The sequence below is a fragment of the Psittacula echo genome, assembly GCF_963264785.1.
Source record: "Psittacula echo genome assembly, chromosome: 11".
Taxonomy (NCBI): domain Eukaryota; kingdom Metazoa; phylum Chordata; class Aves; order Psittaciformes; family Psittacidae; genus Psittacula; species Psittacula echo.
The window spans coordinates 13538852-13556192 of NC_137746.1; the positions used below are offsets into that span (position 1 = coordinate 13538852).

At 45.3% G+C, this 17341-nt stretch overlaps 1 protein-coding gene across 3 annotated transcripts in view; it reads left to right on the top strand.

The window, feature by feature from the left end:
- Nucleotides 1-17341, top strand: part of PFDN1 (prefoldin subunit 1) — a 31768-nt gene that overhangs the window by 6276 nt on the left and 8151 nt on the right. Inside the window, exons 3-4 of one of the 3 annotated variants that reach the window (XR_013957841.1) lie at nucleotides 8215-8299; nucleotides 14745-14954. The exons of 1 other annotated variant lie outside the window; for it this stretch is intronic. Coding sequence is in view for 1 of the 2 variants with exons in the window: in XM_080627515.1 (XP_080483641.1) it covers nucleotides 8215-8299 (85 nt within the window). In the remaining variant the exon portion in view is untranslated. The remainder of the gene's footprint in view (nucleotides 1-8214; nucleotides 8300-14744; nucleotides 14955-17341) is intronic. One more of the 3 variants, XM_080627515.1, reaches the window with a different exon arrangement.

The following is a 17341-nucleotide window of genomic DNA, read 5'->3' on the forward strand; positions in this document are numbered from 1 at the left end:
ACTGGTCTTCCTCCTCACTTTGCGTTTCATAGAATGATTTGCGTTGGAAGGGACCTTAAAGCTCATCCAGTTCTAGTCCCCAGACATCGGTGGAGACACCTTCCACTAGAGCAGGTTGCTCCAAGCCCCTGTGTCCAACCTGGTCTTTAACACTGCCAGGGATGGGGCAGCCACAGCTTCTCTGGGCACACTGTGCCAGCGCCTCAGCACCCTCACAGGGAAGAGCTTCTGCCTAAGAGCTCATCTCAGTCTCCCCTCTGGCAGCTTAAAGCCATTCTCCTTGTCCTGTCCCTACAGGCCCCTACCCAAAGCCCCTCTCCAGGTTGCTTGCAGCCCCTTTAGGCACTGGAGCTGCTCTCAGGTCTCCCCTTCAGGAGCCTTCTCTTCTCCAGGCTGAATCAGCCCAGCTCTCTCAGCCTGGCTGCAGAGCTGCTTCAGCCCTTGCAGCACCTCTGTGGCCTCCTCTGGACTTGCTCCAGCAGCTCCACTTTCCTCTTGTGCTGTTGCCCCAGAGCTGGATCAGGACTGCGGGGGGAAGTCTGCCCACAGTGTGGCAGAGGGGGAGAATTCCCTCCCTCCATCTGCTGCTTATGCTCTGGGGATGCAGCCCAGCACACAATTGCACTGTTTCCTGCATGGTTTGAATCTCCAACATTCTTCATTCCTGTATGATAGAGTGGGGGCATTTGCTTGCCTTTTCTTTGTTTTTTTTTTTTTTTTTTTTTTTTTTAATTCCCATTGTATCATTTGAACCTTCCAAAAGAATTGGTGATGTTCTTTAAAAGCAGACCACAGTGCTAGTTTATTATTTTGGGTTGTGCTATATTTAATACACACTTAGAGGTATATTCCTGCTTTCTTTTTTTTAAAGAACCAAGCATGAACAATGGTATAAATCGACCCTCTAGTTAAGTGTCTGGCAATGCAGAAACTGCTGTGTTACTATCTTGGCTTGAGGTAATGTAATATGCTGCAGCTATTGAGAGATCAAAAAAACCAGTGAAAAGTCAATGTAAACATGGCCTGAAGTGCAGAACAAACTCCTCTGCCCCTCAGCAGGCAGATGGATGTGGTGGGCTAGTCCCTGGAGAGGTTTGAGGAAGCAAACAGTGTGGCACTTCTTGTTCTCTTCCTTTAGCTCCTTAAAGTAAATAGGTTTATGGCTTACAAATGTTCATCTGAGTAAAAGTTACCCTTATTGTGGCCTACATAAGACTTGGTTTGGACTGCTTCCAGTGCCACTAATCCTGGTCTCTGTGTGTGCTCCAGTGTTGTCATTCTGAGTTTGAACAGGTTCTGCTGCCTACCAGAGATGCTGCCAGCATGCTTCAATACGTGTCTCCTTCCCAAGCAGCTCCGGGTGCGTGACCGCCTCTCTGAGTGCAGTAGTAAAATGACACATGAGCTATAAACTGCTGCTCCTGGAATGTCTTCGTATATAATCCTCCTGATATAAGCTGCAGGATTTGTTTTGCTTTAAGGTATGTGCTGCTTTGGCAGTGGGGTGAGGGAGGAATAGTTAGGTTTAGCTATATTGAGAGTGACCCAATGAGATGACTGACCACTAAAATAAAAGCAAACATAGGAAAAGCTTCAACTCATCTGTTCCAACTCCATCTGTTTCTGAGCAAGCTCTAGTTAAGGCGTATGATCTGGTGAATGGGAAATTCAAAATCAGACTGAAAAATGTGAAACCCTTAGACATGAAGGGTGGCAGCACAAACTATAATTAGTCATGATTTTCTTATTTTCTTGCTTTAATATTGCTTCCTTTTCTTGTTTGGAACTGGGTAATTTATTTAGGATGACTAAAACTGGAATGTGCTGGTGTATAAGCAATGCCTGTTCTGAACTGCATAGGGAATCATTTACAGAAGCATAACCAGACCCTAGGAGAGTGGAAGGGGACTGTTGGGTGCTTGCAGTTGTGCACCGCTGTCTCCTGTTGGATCAAGCTGGATTGCTTGGGATCAGCTCATTGGAAGCCTCTCTTCTCTTGGCTTTGAACAGTACTTAAAATGCAGCAATCCCCTCCTGAGTGAGCTCTGGCTTGTGCAGCAGGGTAGGTTCAGAATTAAAATGTGCCCTTAAAGAGATAAGGGCATGACTGAGCTTAGCCCAGCTTTTCTCTTTGGAGTAGTCTAATGAAAACACTTGGTTTCAAGGAGCAGGTTATCCTGTGTAAATGAGTGAGCTGTCATTTAACACGCCATAACACAGCATGTTAGAGGGTTTTTAAAAATACAGTGAATGTTAAAATACTGTTCCGGCTTTGTACAAAGTCGTTGGTTTTGTTTTCAGTATCTTAAGTTTTTGTAGAGAGTTTTCCAAATGCAATGGGAATCGTAAAGCTGAAGTTATAATGACCCTTTGTGTGTGCTGGGAACCAGGCTGGATGGACTTGTGAGACCCCCTCTGCAGCCCTGCATCCAGAACAGCTTTAAACTGACAGAGGGGAGATTCCCTTCTAAGCTAAACCAGTCTGTGATTCTATGTCATTCATCAGTGTTCTGTCAAAACAGCACTGGAGTGTTCCTACCTGTAAAACTGTCTCACCTGAAAGTAGGCAGAGGGATGTGTATCAGAATCAGGCACAGGAAGAGCTAAGGCTTCCCTGGTACCTTGTGCAGGTCCTTGAAGTGATTTGCGTGGATGAGTTGCTTCGCAGATGATCAGGAGGGAGCCCCATGGCTCCTTCCCTCCTGGCTTTAATGTTTTAATACAACCAGCCTCTTGCACCAGCAAGCTGTGGAGGAGAAACACACAGACCTCATTCCCTATCCAGAACAGGAAGAGGAGAGAATGCTCACATCTGGGATGGACACCTGCCACTGAAAGCTTCAGACATAGAGGCTGCAGTTGGAAGTCATCGAAAATAGGGGTTGTTAATGGAAAACCTTCACTATGAGCATCACTGGTACCCCACCTTTAATAACGTTAATGAGTTGTATGTCATAATGAAAGTGGTTTGTGCTGAACAAACATCTCCATAACCTCATTCATTAGGAGGCAAATGTTTCAGTATCTAATATTATGTCTGAAAGTCAAGTAAACAGTACATTTTGGTGCAAACAGACTGAGTTATGGAATTACTTACACTCTAGGAACATCACTTGGTGGGTGTGTATGTGTGACACAAAGGAGCAGACAGATGATGAAGTTGACAGCATTGCTGACCAGCCCAACTAGAGCCTGAAGGGCATTTTGACCAGGGATAAGGGAGTGCTGTATAAACACCAACCAAATAGGCATCATATTTAGACATTTATAACAGGGAAGGGGTAAGAGATCCCTTCAGAAGGGAACAAGCAATGAGTCTCAGAGAATATAGAAGCCATGTTCTCTGCCTTAGAGAAACAAAGATCCCGATGTAGAACTGGCAGAGGGAGGAAAATAGAAACAAGTGGGGAATATTTAGAGTGAGGTTTCTCTTTCAGTTCCCTTGTGCTCTATTTTTGTTCCTTGTATTGTCCTTGAGAACCAGCAGTCACTGGGACAGTGGGAGAGCCGAGCATGTAGGTAGAGCTGATCTGCAGACACTGCTGCTGTTGGCAGTCCAGGTTTGGCTGAATATTGCTGTCCTTGAGGACCTCATTCCTCCTTAGCTTTCTTTTCTATTTGTTTTGTCTTGTTTCTGAGTTATCTTTATGGTTATTGGAAAAATTGCTCAGTATCCAGAATAGGGCAAATCCTGCTCTGTTTTCATTAGCCATTCCCTTTGAAGTAGGTGGCCAACGGAGATGTGGTGAACCTGTCTGTTCTGACCAGATATTTCTGGTGTTGTTTAACAATAGTCAAAAAGTTCCTGCATGAAGAAGTGATTTCTGCTAAGCTTTGTAATTGCCACTGTAGTGCTGAACATGTTTCTGAATCAGTGTTTCATGGTTGATAGTGTAGGTGTTGTGTTTCACAGATTTATTAGTGAGTGCTGTGATGCTTCACAGAGAGGAGGTGGACACAAGTGAACTCGCTTGTCTGGAAGAGGATTTGGTTTGCTGCTTGTCTTCTGGGGACTACCAGTACTTAAAAGTCATCCTAGTCCAATGTACAAACACTGGGACCCTCCTCGTCAGAGTGGACTCTGGAGGTGGCTCTTTGGTGCTGATCTGTGCCGAGGGGTTGGTGTTAGTAATGTCATCTGCTGGGCTCAGCATCATGGAGCAGAAAGTGCCTCCTCTGCTCTGTGATGCGATGACTGTAATGTGGGGCTCGTCCTCAGCTGGTGGTGTGCCTCTAGACAGTGAGTGAACCACAGAATCACTGGATTTGGAAGGGACCTCTGGAGATCATCCAGTCCAACCCCCTGCCAAGGCAGGGCCACCTAGAGCAGGTTACACAGATGGGTTTGGAGTCTCCAGAGAGGGAGATTTCACAGCCCCCCTGGGCAGCCTGTTTCAGTGCTCTGTCACCTTCAATGTAAAGAAGTTCTTTCTCATGTTAAGGTCAAACTTCTTGTCTTTCAGTTATGGCCATTGCTACTCGTCCTGTCTCTGGGCACCACTGAAAAGTTTGGCACCATCCTTCTGGCACCTGCCCTTGAGATATTGATCTACACTGATGAAATCCCATCTCAGTCTCCTCTAAACCAATCAGGCCCACCTCCTGCAATCTCTCCTCATAAGAGAGATGCTTCAGACCCCTGATCATCCTTGTGGTCCTGGCTGATTCCTCTCCTGTAGCTCCTTGTCTTTTTTTGTATTGAGGAGCTCAGAACTGGACACAGTGCTCCAGATGTGGCCTTACCAGGTCACCTCCCTTGACCTGCTGCCACACTCTTCCTGGTGCACCCCAGGATACTATTGGTCCTCCTGGCTGCAAGTGCACAACTGCTGGTTCATAGTCAACTTGTCATCCATGAATGAAGTTCATGTGTTTGAAAGGCTTGTTCACAAACTCAGGGAAGAACTAAGACCTCAGAACCTCCCATGGTTCTTTCACAAGCTTAAAAACATTGTAAGATAACCCCAGTTGACTAAAACCAGACAGCAGAATGACACTGTCCCAGTTCTCCAGCTCAGTGAGAAAAAAGCCAAAAACATTTTGTTGGAGTTTTACTTGGGGTAATTGGAAGAATGAAATCCAGTAAAATTCAAACTCTGGTTTATGAGAAGTGCTCTGTAGCATCTCTTGTCTAATGCAGAAGACAAACTTATACTTTTCCCAAGTGCTGCCGTAAACCACAGTATTTCCTTAGGTAAAACCTTTGCCCAAGATCTCCATGATGTGTGTATCCCAAGCTAGAAGCTAAAACGCAGATGAGGTTTTTGAGTCCTTCTTGTGTTGGAAAGTGTAGCCACAGATTTAAATCAGATGTGGGTTTATAGCTTCAACTTTCTAAAGAGTAGTTTTTGTCAGCTTACATGGTAGCACTTGTGCGCTTTAGGCTGAAGGCTCAATGAAGGAGAATTAAAATGGGTGGCTTGAAGCTGGGATTGGTGGGAACCTTTGGAAGGATACTGGCCAAGTTATGGACATCTGATCTGCTCTGAGCCAGTGTGTGAATGGGCACATGTTCCAGCCCACTGTTTTATAGCAAATAAATTGGGGTGGTTGTGTTTGCGCCCAGCTGCCGGCACAAGTCTCGTCATTGCTAACTTCGGCCATCCAATTTTAATTTGCTGTCGCATGTCTGCCAGAGCATTGCAGGAGGGTGGGAGGCAGGGAGGAGGGAGGGTGTTTTTCCTGGTGACTGTTGTTGACATTTGCAGAATAGAAGTGAAGTCAGCCACTTGTTTGTCCAAAGGTTCTAGTGCCTGTAGCGGATCTCAGCCAGCCAGGATCGCTCAGTGCCTGTGACGCAGCACAGGGACCTTCCCAGCTGCATCATGGGGAGCACTGATAGAGCTGTGTTGGTGTTTAACCTTGTGTCCTAGACCAGGGGCTTCAGTGAAACCAAAACGATTGATCAAGGATAGATTCAGATGAGGCATTAGGAAGAAATTCTTTACTATGAGGATGATGATGCCCTAGCACAGGTTGCCCAAAGAAGCTGTGGTTGCTGCATCCCTGGCAGTGTTCAAGGCTAGGTTGGACGGGGCTTGGAGCAACCTGCTCTGGTGGAAGGTGTCCCTGCCTGTGGCAGGGTTTCCAAACCTAAGATGAGCTTTAAGGTCCCTTCCAACCCAAACCAGTCTGGAATTCTACACCTTAATATACAGTTTGGGGAAGCAAAAGAGAAGGTATTCTGTTCTGCTTTGCTGCTTCACAAAGGAAATAATTGAGAAAATGTTCATACATCACACAGGCTCAGGGAAGCTGTGGCCGTGGGAAGGACGGTTGGTTTTATTTAGTGAGGGCATCTTGCAGCTTTGATTGTTTAGCTAGTGACAGCTGTTACAGAAGTAAGGCAAAGTTGTGGTCCTCACACCCAAATCCCCATGTTGTGTGTGTGGGAAGGCTGGGGTTTGCGCTTCTGCTATTGTAGGCTCAAGGTAAGAGCATCAGAATGATGTGGTTGCTGGTGGTCGCCAAAAGTAGCTCCTCTCTGGCTGAATCTAGGCTCTGCATCTAATAGCAATGTAAATAACTTATCTTTCCTAGGAAGGTGCTCATGGACTTGATTTTAACAAGACTGAGCAAACCCCACATTTTATTTGAGCAGGCTGCTCTGTTTTGGACCTGGAAACATTCCCACTGAGTGGAAGTGGGTTGTGGAGGTACCAAATGGAAAGTGGGAGAGTGAGGGTACAAAGTGAGTGAGCTGTGCTGTAAAGAATAGGAGCAGATACGTACCAGCGATGACACCAGTAATAAACATGAGCTGAGACTGGAGAGAAACAAGGAGAGATTTGAGAAAATGGCAATGTAAAAGATGAAGTAGCTGTAGAAAAGAGGAGGTAAAGCAGGACAAGGGAGAGAAGTGGGAGAAGGAGGAGGAGGCAATTGGTAAGTGCAGTTAGTGGCAGCACCAAAGAGAGTTCTAATTGCAAACCTGTTATAATTAACCACAGTTCTGCGCCCATGCACTCCAGGAATGCACGTAGCAGGTACTTTTCCTTTTGGCTACTCTATTGCTGGTGCAGACCATGCTGGGTTTCAAGGCAGCGGCTGATCGGGCCCTGAACAAACATGTTAATAATGTCCTGTGTCATGGGAGGTGGCACTACAGACTCACTGCAGGTTTTTCTGTACCAGATGGGGAATGCATTCTGATTCTGCCCTGTCTAAAGCTAGTCACTTTAACTGTTCAAGCACAAGTTCCTGTCACCTGGCAGGAAGACACTGACCCTAGTTGGTGCTGAAGGGAGACCTTGACCTCGTTGGTATGATCCAGGGAGGCTCCTTCTAAATCCCCTGGGGGACTTTCTAAGTAGGGAAGAGGAAAATCTGTGGCTTGTACATTCTTTATGTCTGGAAGGGTGAAAAACAACCATAGAGGGTTCCTAAAATTCATCTGAACTTAGTTGTCCTTTACCTCTTTGTGGGATGCCAGTGCCACGTGCTGGAGAGCCTCTTTGGATGCTCATGTTCCTTCAGGGGCTTTTCAAGTTCATTCAGTTCCAACCGCCTGCCATGGGTAGAGACACCTTTCACTAGAGCGGGTTGCTCCAGGCTCCGTCCAACCTGGCCTTGAACACTGCCAGGGATGGAGCAGCCACGGCTTCTCTGGGCACCCTGTGCCAATGCCTCACCATCCTCATCATACAACATTTCTTCCCTGTGTCAAATCTAGTGCTGCCCTCCTGCAGTTTAAAACCATTGCCCCTTGTCCTGTCACTTACTAGCCCTGGTAAAGTCTCTGTCTTACCAGCCTTATTTATATACTGAAATGCCTCAGTAAGGTCTCCCTGGAGCCTTCCCTTCCCTGGGCTGAACACCCCCAGCTCTCTCAGCATTCCTCTGTAGAAAGCTTTGTTTTTATTGTGCAGCTTTATTTTGCTTGTGAGCACTGAAATGGTGATGAATGGCTTTTTCCCCTTGAAAGAAGCTTCCTTGACTATATGCCATAAACTGGTTTAGATCCCTTTGAAGGGAATGTGATGACAGACTCCCTTTGCTAGCTGTATGCAAGGACTGTTTTCAAACCATTCAAGGACAGTGAATGATAGAGGTGGTTTGTTTGAGCTCTAGGAGCAATTTCTTTTGCCTCTGTCTAGAAGGTGTGAGTTGAGAATGAATACTTGGCAGAGGTCACTGTAGTTTAACTCTGCGTGCAAGTAGGTGTACAACAGATGTAAAAGATACCCAACAGTTGTCTGTCTCTTTCACTTGTAGGTTTATCCTTCAGTCTAAAGGAGTGATTCATAATCAGCTCTTAGAAAAACAGAGAATAGCCGAAGAGAAAATTAAGGAATTGGAGGTAAGTTTTGGCAGGTAATGATGATGAAAGTACAACACTGAAGGTCAACAAGATGCTGTCTGCTACATCCCTTGTTTTTATCTGATACTTTCCATTCTGAAGGATTGTAAGGAGGTGAAACATAGTGCCTGGTACAAGTAACCTACAAGTAACTCATGGCACTTAGTTACTTGGTTTCTTTCGTGGGTCTACAACCTAACTAGGGATTTCCTGTTGTTCCTGATACACAAAGTGGGGTGAGGGATTCAAATGAGGTTAGTAGGAGCAAGATTTAAAACTAGCAAAAGGATGTTTGTGTGGTTATTTGCAGCAGATAGGTGATACGAAACTGTGCTAGTGCTGTGGATGCTAGCAGTTTATACTGGCTCAGGACAATTGCACAAATTCATGGAAGAGAAATCCACTGAGAATTACCAAATATGTAGAAATGGCATTCTGCTCAGGAAGTCCTGAGCTAAAAATGTCTGAAGGCTGGGAAAGTATGAGGAGGAAGTTCTGTGTACGCCTGCCCTGTCCGTACACTCTGCCCTAGGCTTTTACTTGTGGCTGCTGTTGAAGACTGGATCTAGGGGTAGGTAGGACTTTGTTTTGGCAATGTGGTCAGAGCACTTCTGTGCTCTTATGTTTATCTGGTTGGAGTATTCAAGGCAGAGAAGAATATGTAGGAAATATAAAGTACTTTCTGTGCAAGTACCAGTGTTCAAATGAGTTATCTAGAGAATCTTGACTATCTTCTAGTGGCTACATGTACAGCTTAGAGTTCTTCAGAGCAGATGTTCAAAATGTACTTTTCCAAGGCCGTTAGTGGTTTGTTTTTTCTTAATGTCCCTAAGATATAATAAATGCAAAACCCTGTTCCTTGTTTCTTGGGCAATGACAAAGGAAGCAAAGACTGAGTTGTGTCAAGTTGCTTAACTCCTCTGTTAGTATTTTGGAGAAAGTTAGCGTGGAGACCAGGTTAAGTAGGGACAAGCAGGAATAGGAAGTCAGTGCTCAAACCTACTCAAACCCATTCAGTTCTGTCTCTTTTGTCTGCTCCTTACAGTAAAACAGAAGTAGAGTTTGTAATTTTTTTTTTTTTAATTCTTTCTTAAAACCTAGCTTGCCTGGGGAGCTGTAGGACAAATGTATCACCATGTGTGGTGTTGCCTGGAGTGTTTCCTGTGCCAGATACTAAGGGGTTTTGTGTTTCTAGCCATGAGAACTTTTACTGAATGGGGAAAACAAGTCTCCCCTGGGTAGGCTGCATATTTCTCTGCTGTTAATGCAGACAGGGCATAGTCATTTTTATGGTTATGTGATCAAAGCGATTGTATCCTGGCTACTCCAAAGCCGTCTCAGATGCCAGTGGTTTTGCACAAAGGCAGCCCCATGACTGGGGTTGAAGAACTTCGTAGCAGCAGGTCTGGATTTGTCAGTGATTGGAGTGTAGTTGACAGTCTCTGTTTGCAACCTGCCCATGAGGTTGCTTTCTGCCAGGTCCATCAGGCTGTGGTCAGCTTTTTGGCTACTGTGCCCTTCGGCTGTGGACCTCATTTTCTTCCTGTTCCTGGTGGGGAATGATCTCACCTTCTGAACTTTCCGATTGCTGAGTTCAGCAGAATGGATGGAATTCCCCCCAAATTACAACCTTTGCTGTTCTTACACAAAGCCTCAGAGCTGGCTGCTTCACAAATGTGTTTTTCTGCTTCATAGCTCCCTGTTGCTTAAGTCTCGGTATGGCCACTGAATTGAAGCTCCCAGCAATGATGACTGCCTCAAAAGGCGGTGAGAGTAGAAAAGTGACTGCCATGTGGATTGGTTTTTCTTTTTAACCATAGACAGTAGGGCTCGGATATCCAAAACTTTCAATAGTTTGTTTTAAGTGAACATTCAAGTCCATCTTTTAACTACTCTGCTTCCAGGTGGCTGGCAGCTTTGTGGAAAGGATTTTCCTTAGGCCTGGGATTTCCCATGGAAAAGGACAAGCTCTTAGACTGACAACTGCTGGAAACAGAGATTTCAGGGGAAATACCTGAGTCCAAGTCAGAGAGCACTTATCACAGGACTTAGGGGATTTTACTGTCCTGAAAACAAGTGGTGACAGAAGCAGGAAAGAATGTGAAACTTTGTGACCTTGTGATTCCACTGCATCACTATAAAATAAATATCAAACCAAGATAGGTTAAAACTTCCCTCCATCCATTATTAAAACTGGAAGAATTTTAAAGCTTAGGTTTATATTTTACATTGTTAACTACTTTACTCACATTTCTCACTTTGCATAACTGGCTCAAGCTGGTCAGAGTAATCCTCCAGTATCCACATAGTGTGGCTGATCTGGTTACTCATGTACCACGAGCTTGAGACAATTCTGCCTTCTTATTATGACTCAATTGCCAAGGTATTATGAAATTGGATTTTTGATACCAGCCTGAATTTCAGATGCGCTCTCCCTGCTGGCTTTTAGTGCTGTTTGCAGAGGAGCAGAGCATGGAGGGTTGAGTTCAGTGCTGAGGTCTTATGTAAATTCATCCAGCTGTGTAGCAAGGAGAGATCCTCAGTGCTGACTGTCCATGAAAACATGGGCTTTAACCTGCCTCGGAGGTGTTTGGGCTGTTCAGCCTGGAGAAGAGATGGCTGCGTGGAGACCCCATAGCAGCCTTCCAATATCTGAAGGGGTCGTACAAGGATGTCATCAGGGACTGTAGAGATGGGACAAGGGGGAATGTGTTCAAACTGAAACAGGGGAAGTTCAGGTTAGATGTAAGGAAGAAGTTTGTTCCTGTGAGGGTGGTGAGGCACTGGAACAGGTTGCCCAAGGAAGTTGTGAACTCCCCATGCCTGTCAGTGTTCAAGGCCAGGTTGGACAGAGCTTCGAGCAAGCTACTCTAGTAGAAGGTGTCGCTGCCCATTGCAGGGGATTGGAACTGAATGAGCTTTAAGGTCCCTTCCAACCCAAGCCATTCTGTGATTCTGTGTGAGCTGTGTTTCCTGACATCACAGCTCTCAGAGTGAACTGTGAAAGCAATGAGGGGTTTTGCATTTGGTTTGAAAACTTTTCTCCTTCATCCTCTTATTTCTTAGAGGAACTGCAATTCATGATTACAGTTATTCCCTTTTCTTTACTCCCCTATCTTGGGTTCCTCCACTTCTGAAGTGATGCATTCCTTTTTCAAGGCAGCATTACAAAGTTGATGTGGTACTTGCCTGCTGTTCATCACATGGCAAAGCTGCAGTGGAGAGCTAGACCTGTCTTTGTACAGGGCTGGGAAAATAAGCTTTGACTGCAATATACATCGGATGTACTTAGTGAGAGGAACTGTATTCTGAAGATACCAAAGGGGTATCAATGTGTATGAGAGGGCAAATGTCAGTCACTCTGCAGAAGAAGCAAGGTAGCTTTACCCTTCTTGTTAAAGCTAAGGAATGAAAGAATATGTGTATATGTGAGTGTGTGTGTATATATATATATGTGCATATGTAGCATTCTTAATTTCACAACTACTATATAATCCTTTGGAATCCAAATAGATAACCCAGGCTTACTGGCAAAATACACATGCCTGCATAAAGGCTGTGCCAGTGAGGCTTGACTCTCACAGAGGCTGGTGCACAGGCTCACTCACTCACTGGCATGGGAAGCATCCTGCTTAGCAGCAGCAATCCAATTTTTCCAGTCCTGATACTATCAAATTCTTGTTGTGCTTCACGGTGCAAGGGGTATGCGTTAAAGCTATTTTGAAAGCATTCTAAAGGGATGAGCACAGACTCTTTTTAGCTCGGCAATGTTTGTGCAGTATTAGGAGAAAAACCAAGTAATGTTTTTCTTCCCTTGTTTTTAAGGAAACATGATATGTGAGGGGTGGAACAATGCTTTGTTTCAGGAAATGTTATCCGTTTCCATTGTAGGGCTCGATGGATTCTGTTTTTAAATGTGGCATTTTAAAAAGAACAAGCTCTATGATGTTATAAAGACATGGAAAACTGATTCTTTACTAGGGGTGGAGAAAGTGATTGTCGCTGTGTGTTTTCTCTGATACTATCTGATAGTCCCCTTCTCTCCTGCTATATTCAGCATGTTTAGTTGTCAGGCGTTGTCAGACTGAATTGCTAAAAATAACAAATAAGGGGGAGGCTCTGCTGGGCAGCTCTGTCTGCTCTGTGCCACTCAATTTAGCTCCTTCGTGAAAAGGGCAAAAGCAACCTGCAGCTTTCAGATTGAATTGGAGTTCGGTTTTAAGATCTGACTGCAATATTGTTGTGTGCTTGTTTCCCAGGCAGTTCTTTCACATGAGCATGGGAGACTGGAAGTTTACTGCTGCAGAGATAAAGGGTTGGTTGTTTTCTTCTCCGCCTGGAGTAGAAAATGCAATTGGGAAAGCTGTACCTAAGTGCTTGATTTCAAATTCATAAAGTCTTCATGTGATCCCTAAACTGCTATGTCCAATTGTCCTATCCTACACAGTAAACTTCTTTGCTCTTGTTTATGGTAGAGAAATGAACACTCTGCTCTCAAGTACTGCTGTGCTTCATGTTCAGAGGCTTGGACGGTGTTGCACATCTTCTTTCTGGTAAAGTTAAAAAGTGATTGCATTACAGTGAGCAGACATCAAAGGTAGCAACAAACCTCTTCCCTGGTGCTGCCCGGAGTCAAACATACTCATGCTGTGGCTTCCATTTCTCTAATCTTCTTTCTCTAGGAGCTTTGCTGGAGCCCCGAGGCATAATGGTGGTGCCCCCTTCTCGATGAGTCTACCAGGGCGTTTCTGGTTGGGTTGGCAGTACAGTGTTTTCATACCCTGAGGGAACAGTTTTAAGCAGGAGAGGTGTGGCTGGAGAGGAGTGCTGGCGCATGGGAGTTGATGTTCTCTGGGCAGGTATGGATGGACCAACTTGGCGTGGCCCTGTGCCCCTGCCGTGCTCTCTGGTTTTTACACTGAAACCATGCATGGAGGCTGATTCTGAGGGTGCCTTAACCATGTGAAAACAAGTCTCTTGAGATTTGTGGTGCACTTTGCAGGCCACTCGGCAACCAGCAGAAGGTAGCAATTGTTTGGCAGTTCCTAGTTAGACCAATTTTCGTCTGGGATTTACAGTGTAGAAGCTCTCATCCCATGGTTTACTCAGGATAGGCCAGTGCCCAGGAATGTGTGATGGGCTTTTTAAATAAACAGGGGAAAATAAGGAATGCTCCTGTTTGCTTTGGAGGGGGGAAGCCTCAAGAATAGCCCTCTGTGCTTTAGCCTGGAGCAGGTTTTACTTTGGGTGAGTGTGCTGTTCTCTCATTCCACTGCTGGCATACATGCACGTACTGAGGACATGATCTTAAACACATGGTGTCACAGAAGCTGCCCCTTGTTTCTAAGTGTGTGCATGGAGGAGGTCAGTCCATAGCTTGGGTTCAGCCCTCTTGGCTTTATGGCCTGATCTGCTCTAAGAAAGGTTAGTGTGCTTCTGTCACTTGTACAGGAACCAAGCCAGACCTATGCTGGTGCTTGGCTGCAGTCATGATCTGCAACATGTACCAAACTCCTGGCACAGATTGTGTGCGGATTTGGGGCATTGCTGGGAAGTAGATTGATTTTTGTTTTCTAATTTGCTTGTCCTGCAAGGTGGTGTGTTGTAGCTTTGGGTTTGGTCTTGGTATGGCTTTTGTGTTTGGTTGGGTTTTTTGTGTGGTTTTTGTTTTTCTATTTGTTTCCTCTTCCTCCCTCCCAGATTTACGGTATCTGATGTTTGGGAATTTAAAGTGGTGATATCTCTTTCTCCTCTTGGCCCTGAATCCCACCTTGGAGATTCTTTCACTGTCAGGTTTCTTTAACAAGTCAGGAGTCCAGATGTTCTCTGCATTAAGAGGGAGACAATGATGCTTCCAGAGAGTCACTCATTCCTAGAGGTGGTATCTCCCTCTGCTTGCTGTACAGGAAGGCTGCACCCCTGATGTGGGGACAATGCAGTATGCAAGTGAACTTAGTAGGTAGGATTAATATTTGGGCTTACACGGACCTTTTAGGAGGAAGCTATGGAAGCTCCACAAATCATGGAGATTAATTGGGTGACAGTGAGGTGCAGAGCCTCCTCAGGCTCCCTCTGAGCCATGCTTCATCTTGTGTGACTTTGGGTGCCTGAGGCAGCTGCAGGTATATGGACAGTTCCTTCTGGGCATGGACGTTCAGACTTGGTGATGTTCTTGGGGAATGTTTCATCTTGACTCGTCCAGGCCCAAGTGTCTGCCTTCACTGCGGGCTTGCTCCTGCTTTTCAGGCTGCAAAGCCCGAGGCTTAGTTTGCTTTTGAGGACATGGGTGGTCCAGCTGCCTGCCTAAGCTTGCTGTCAGCTGGGATCATCCAGAGCCATGGCAGATCCTTGGCATGGGCAAGGCTGTCAGCGCTGCTCTGTCCTTCACTGAGGTGCTTGTTTTGAAGAAGGGAGTAGCTCTAAAGCTGTGGTTTTTTTCCTATAGGTCTGGCTGTGTTACAGGGAGGAGAATCTGCATTCTCAGTCCTGATATTTGAAATGGAAAATCCTCTGAGCAATGAGAAAAATAGGCTTGAAAATAATGAAGTGGTGAGAAGGTTGAGAGTATGGTGGGTACAGAGCCAACACTGTCAGGACAAGATCATTATTTGTGGAGAAGCCCTCTGACACTGGACTGGGGCCAGACAAATTTAAGGTAAATACTGGAGGAATTGGGGCATAACTAATGCTGTTCCACTTCTTTCTATCCTGTAAACTGACTGCTGATGGTAGCATGAATAACAGGCCTTATTCCTTGCTTCCAAGGCTGTGATGACTCACTGACTTCACTTATTTCTTTATGTTTAAAGCCTCACAGTCTGTCTGATTGTCATTTGTCAAAAGTGAGGATAGCAAAAGGATTGTGTTCTCAACAGTCTTAACTTTATATTTGTTTATGCTGTTTCTCTTCTATCTGAATCACATCATCTTTCATCCCAGACAAATGCAGGCTGGTTGTGTGCAGCCAGCATCTTGCAGCTTTAAAACGAAACAAATGCTCTTCAATAATCATGAGGAAGGAGGTATATCTTTTTAAATCCTGATTCCAATTCCTACGGTAGGTTAGTTAGATAAAGATCAAATAAGAGTACATTCTGCTTTGCACATTGCGTAAGAAGCTTGCCCTGTGTTAAATAGCGCACAAGTCACTGGTTGCAAAACATGATGTTGTGATCTTAGAGGCACAGAAAGAAGAAATCATCACGTTTAAGAGGCAATTCCCAGCTCTCCAAAAGGATCTTCCGCTGGTTTAGACCTGGGCTGGCTTTATGAAAACAATCAGTCACAAGGTCTCAAACTCCCAGCTTTTTGCAAGCGACTGCTTAATTAGTAATTCGTTGTTAGTCTTCCCTGCACTGCAGACTGCAAAGTAAGCACACAAACTAGCTGAGAGAGCAAAGGCTTCATGAAGGGAGAACTGGAATTTGATTACTCTTTTATTTTCTCTGTTCCTACCTTTATTTTTAGATGGATAATTGTGGATTTTAAAACCAGGAGGATAATTAATGTGGGTGTTGATTGCTTCCTTTTAAGTCCTTCAGAAGCCAGTTATAGAGGTGCTTTCAAAATAAATGTTACCCGAGAAACTCACTTTAGGATTTATTTTTGGGGAGAGGTTGTTCTGATTAAAAAGAAATTAAAAAAGAATCTAATGGAGAAAGCTTTTAAGACAAACTTTGTCAGTGTGCTCACATTCCTTTGGATTCCAGGGGAAAGTGAAATACATCATGACAACAAATAAAAACCCACTTCTGCTGCTGTGCCTAAATGGTTTTGTCCGTCCAGGAGCCTACATTTAGTCATCTGGGTTTGAAAGCGTTGCTTGTTTCCTCTGATTAGCATTAAGCTGCTTTTATAATTACACTGAAATCATTTTAACGCAAAGTTGGTAGATAAGTCTATCTTTGTCATTTTAAACCAGGGTCTGATTCATTGTCAAAGCTCTCCTTTGTGCTTATAGCTGCAGAAGTATTCAAAGCAATGAGCTGAGCTGGATGCGGATCCCTCTCCAAATTCCTCCTTGCATGAGTAATAGTTAGTCACAGAACCAGTGCCGCTGTCCTCGCCTTAGTCACCCAGGCCCATGCACTTGGTCCTTGCTGTCCTTTATGCTGAGCAGCTCCGGGGAGGGGGATTATCTTTGCCCAATAAACCTCCATCCTGCCCCATCTGCTCCATCTAGCCTGGGGAGAACAGGAAACGATTATTTGGAAAGCGTGCTCCTGCGTGCAGGAGACCTGACCCAGCCCTGAGTCAGCTTTACACAGCCACACCTTGCTCCAGGTATGTGCAGGCTGTTAGGGCTTCCTGCTGGCCCTGCTGCTGGGGTCACCCTGCTCATTGCGCTGGAAGTGTATTGCTATCCGGGACACGGCTGCATCCTGCCTGTGAGGCAGCCAAGGGAGTCTGGGCTAGGTTGCGATGCTGCTTAGCTGGGAGTTCACATCGCATTCTACATGAAACCTGGAGAGGGGCTTTGGACAAGGGCCTGTAGGGACAGGCCAAGGAGAATGGCTTTATCCTGACCCAGGAGCGATTGAGATGAGCTCTTAGGCAGAAGCTCTTCCCTGTGAGGGTGCTGAGGCGCTGGCACAGTGTGCCCAGAGAAGCTGTGGCTGCCCCATCCCTGGCAGTGTTAAAGGCCAGGTTGGACACAGGGGCTTGGAGCAACCTGCTCTAGTGGAAGGTGTCCCTGCCCATGGCAGGAGGTTAGACTAGATGAGCTGTAAGGTCCCTTCAAACTGAAACCATTCTGTGATCATCTTTTTGTTGCTGATTTGTTGAGTCTTTCAGGTTTATGGAAGTAATTCTTCTTTCTAAATGGCCTTGTTTGGCCGGGACTGAGAGACATAAGGTGTGGTATGATTGTGCAAAAATCCTGTTGCTGGGAGGTATTCTGGTGAGCAGTTCTGGCTCTGCAGGACCATGCAACCCAAAGCACCAAATTAGGGAACTTAACACATTTTGCAAGAGGCAGTTTGGTGAGGGCCACTTCCACCAAACCAAAATGTGGGGATTTTGACAGTCTGGGTGAGTTTCCCC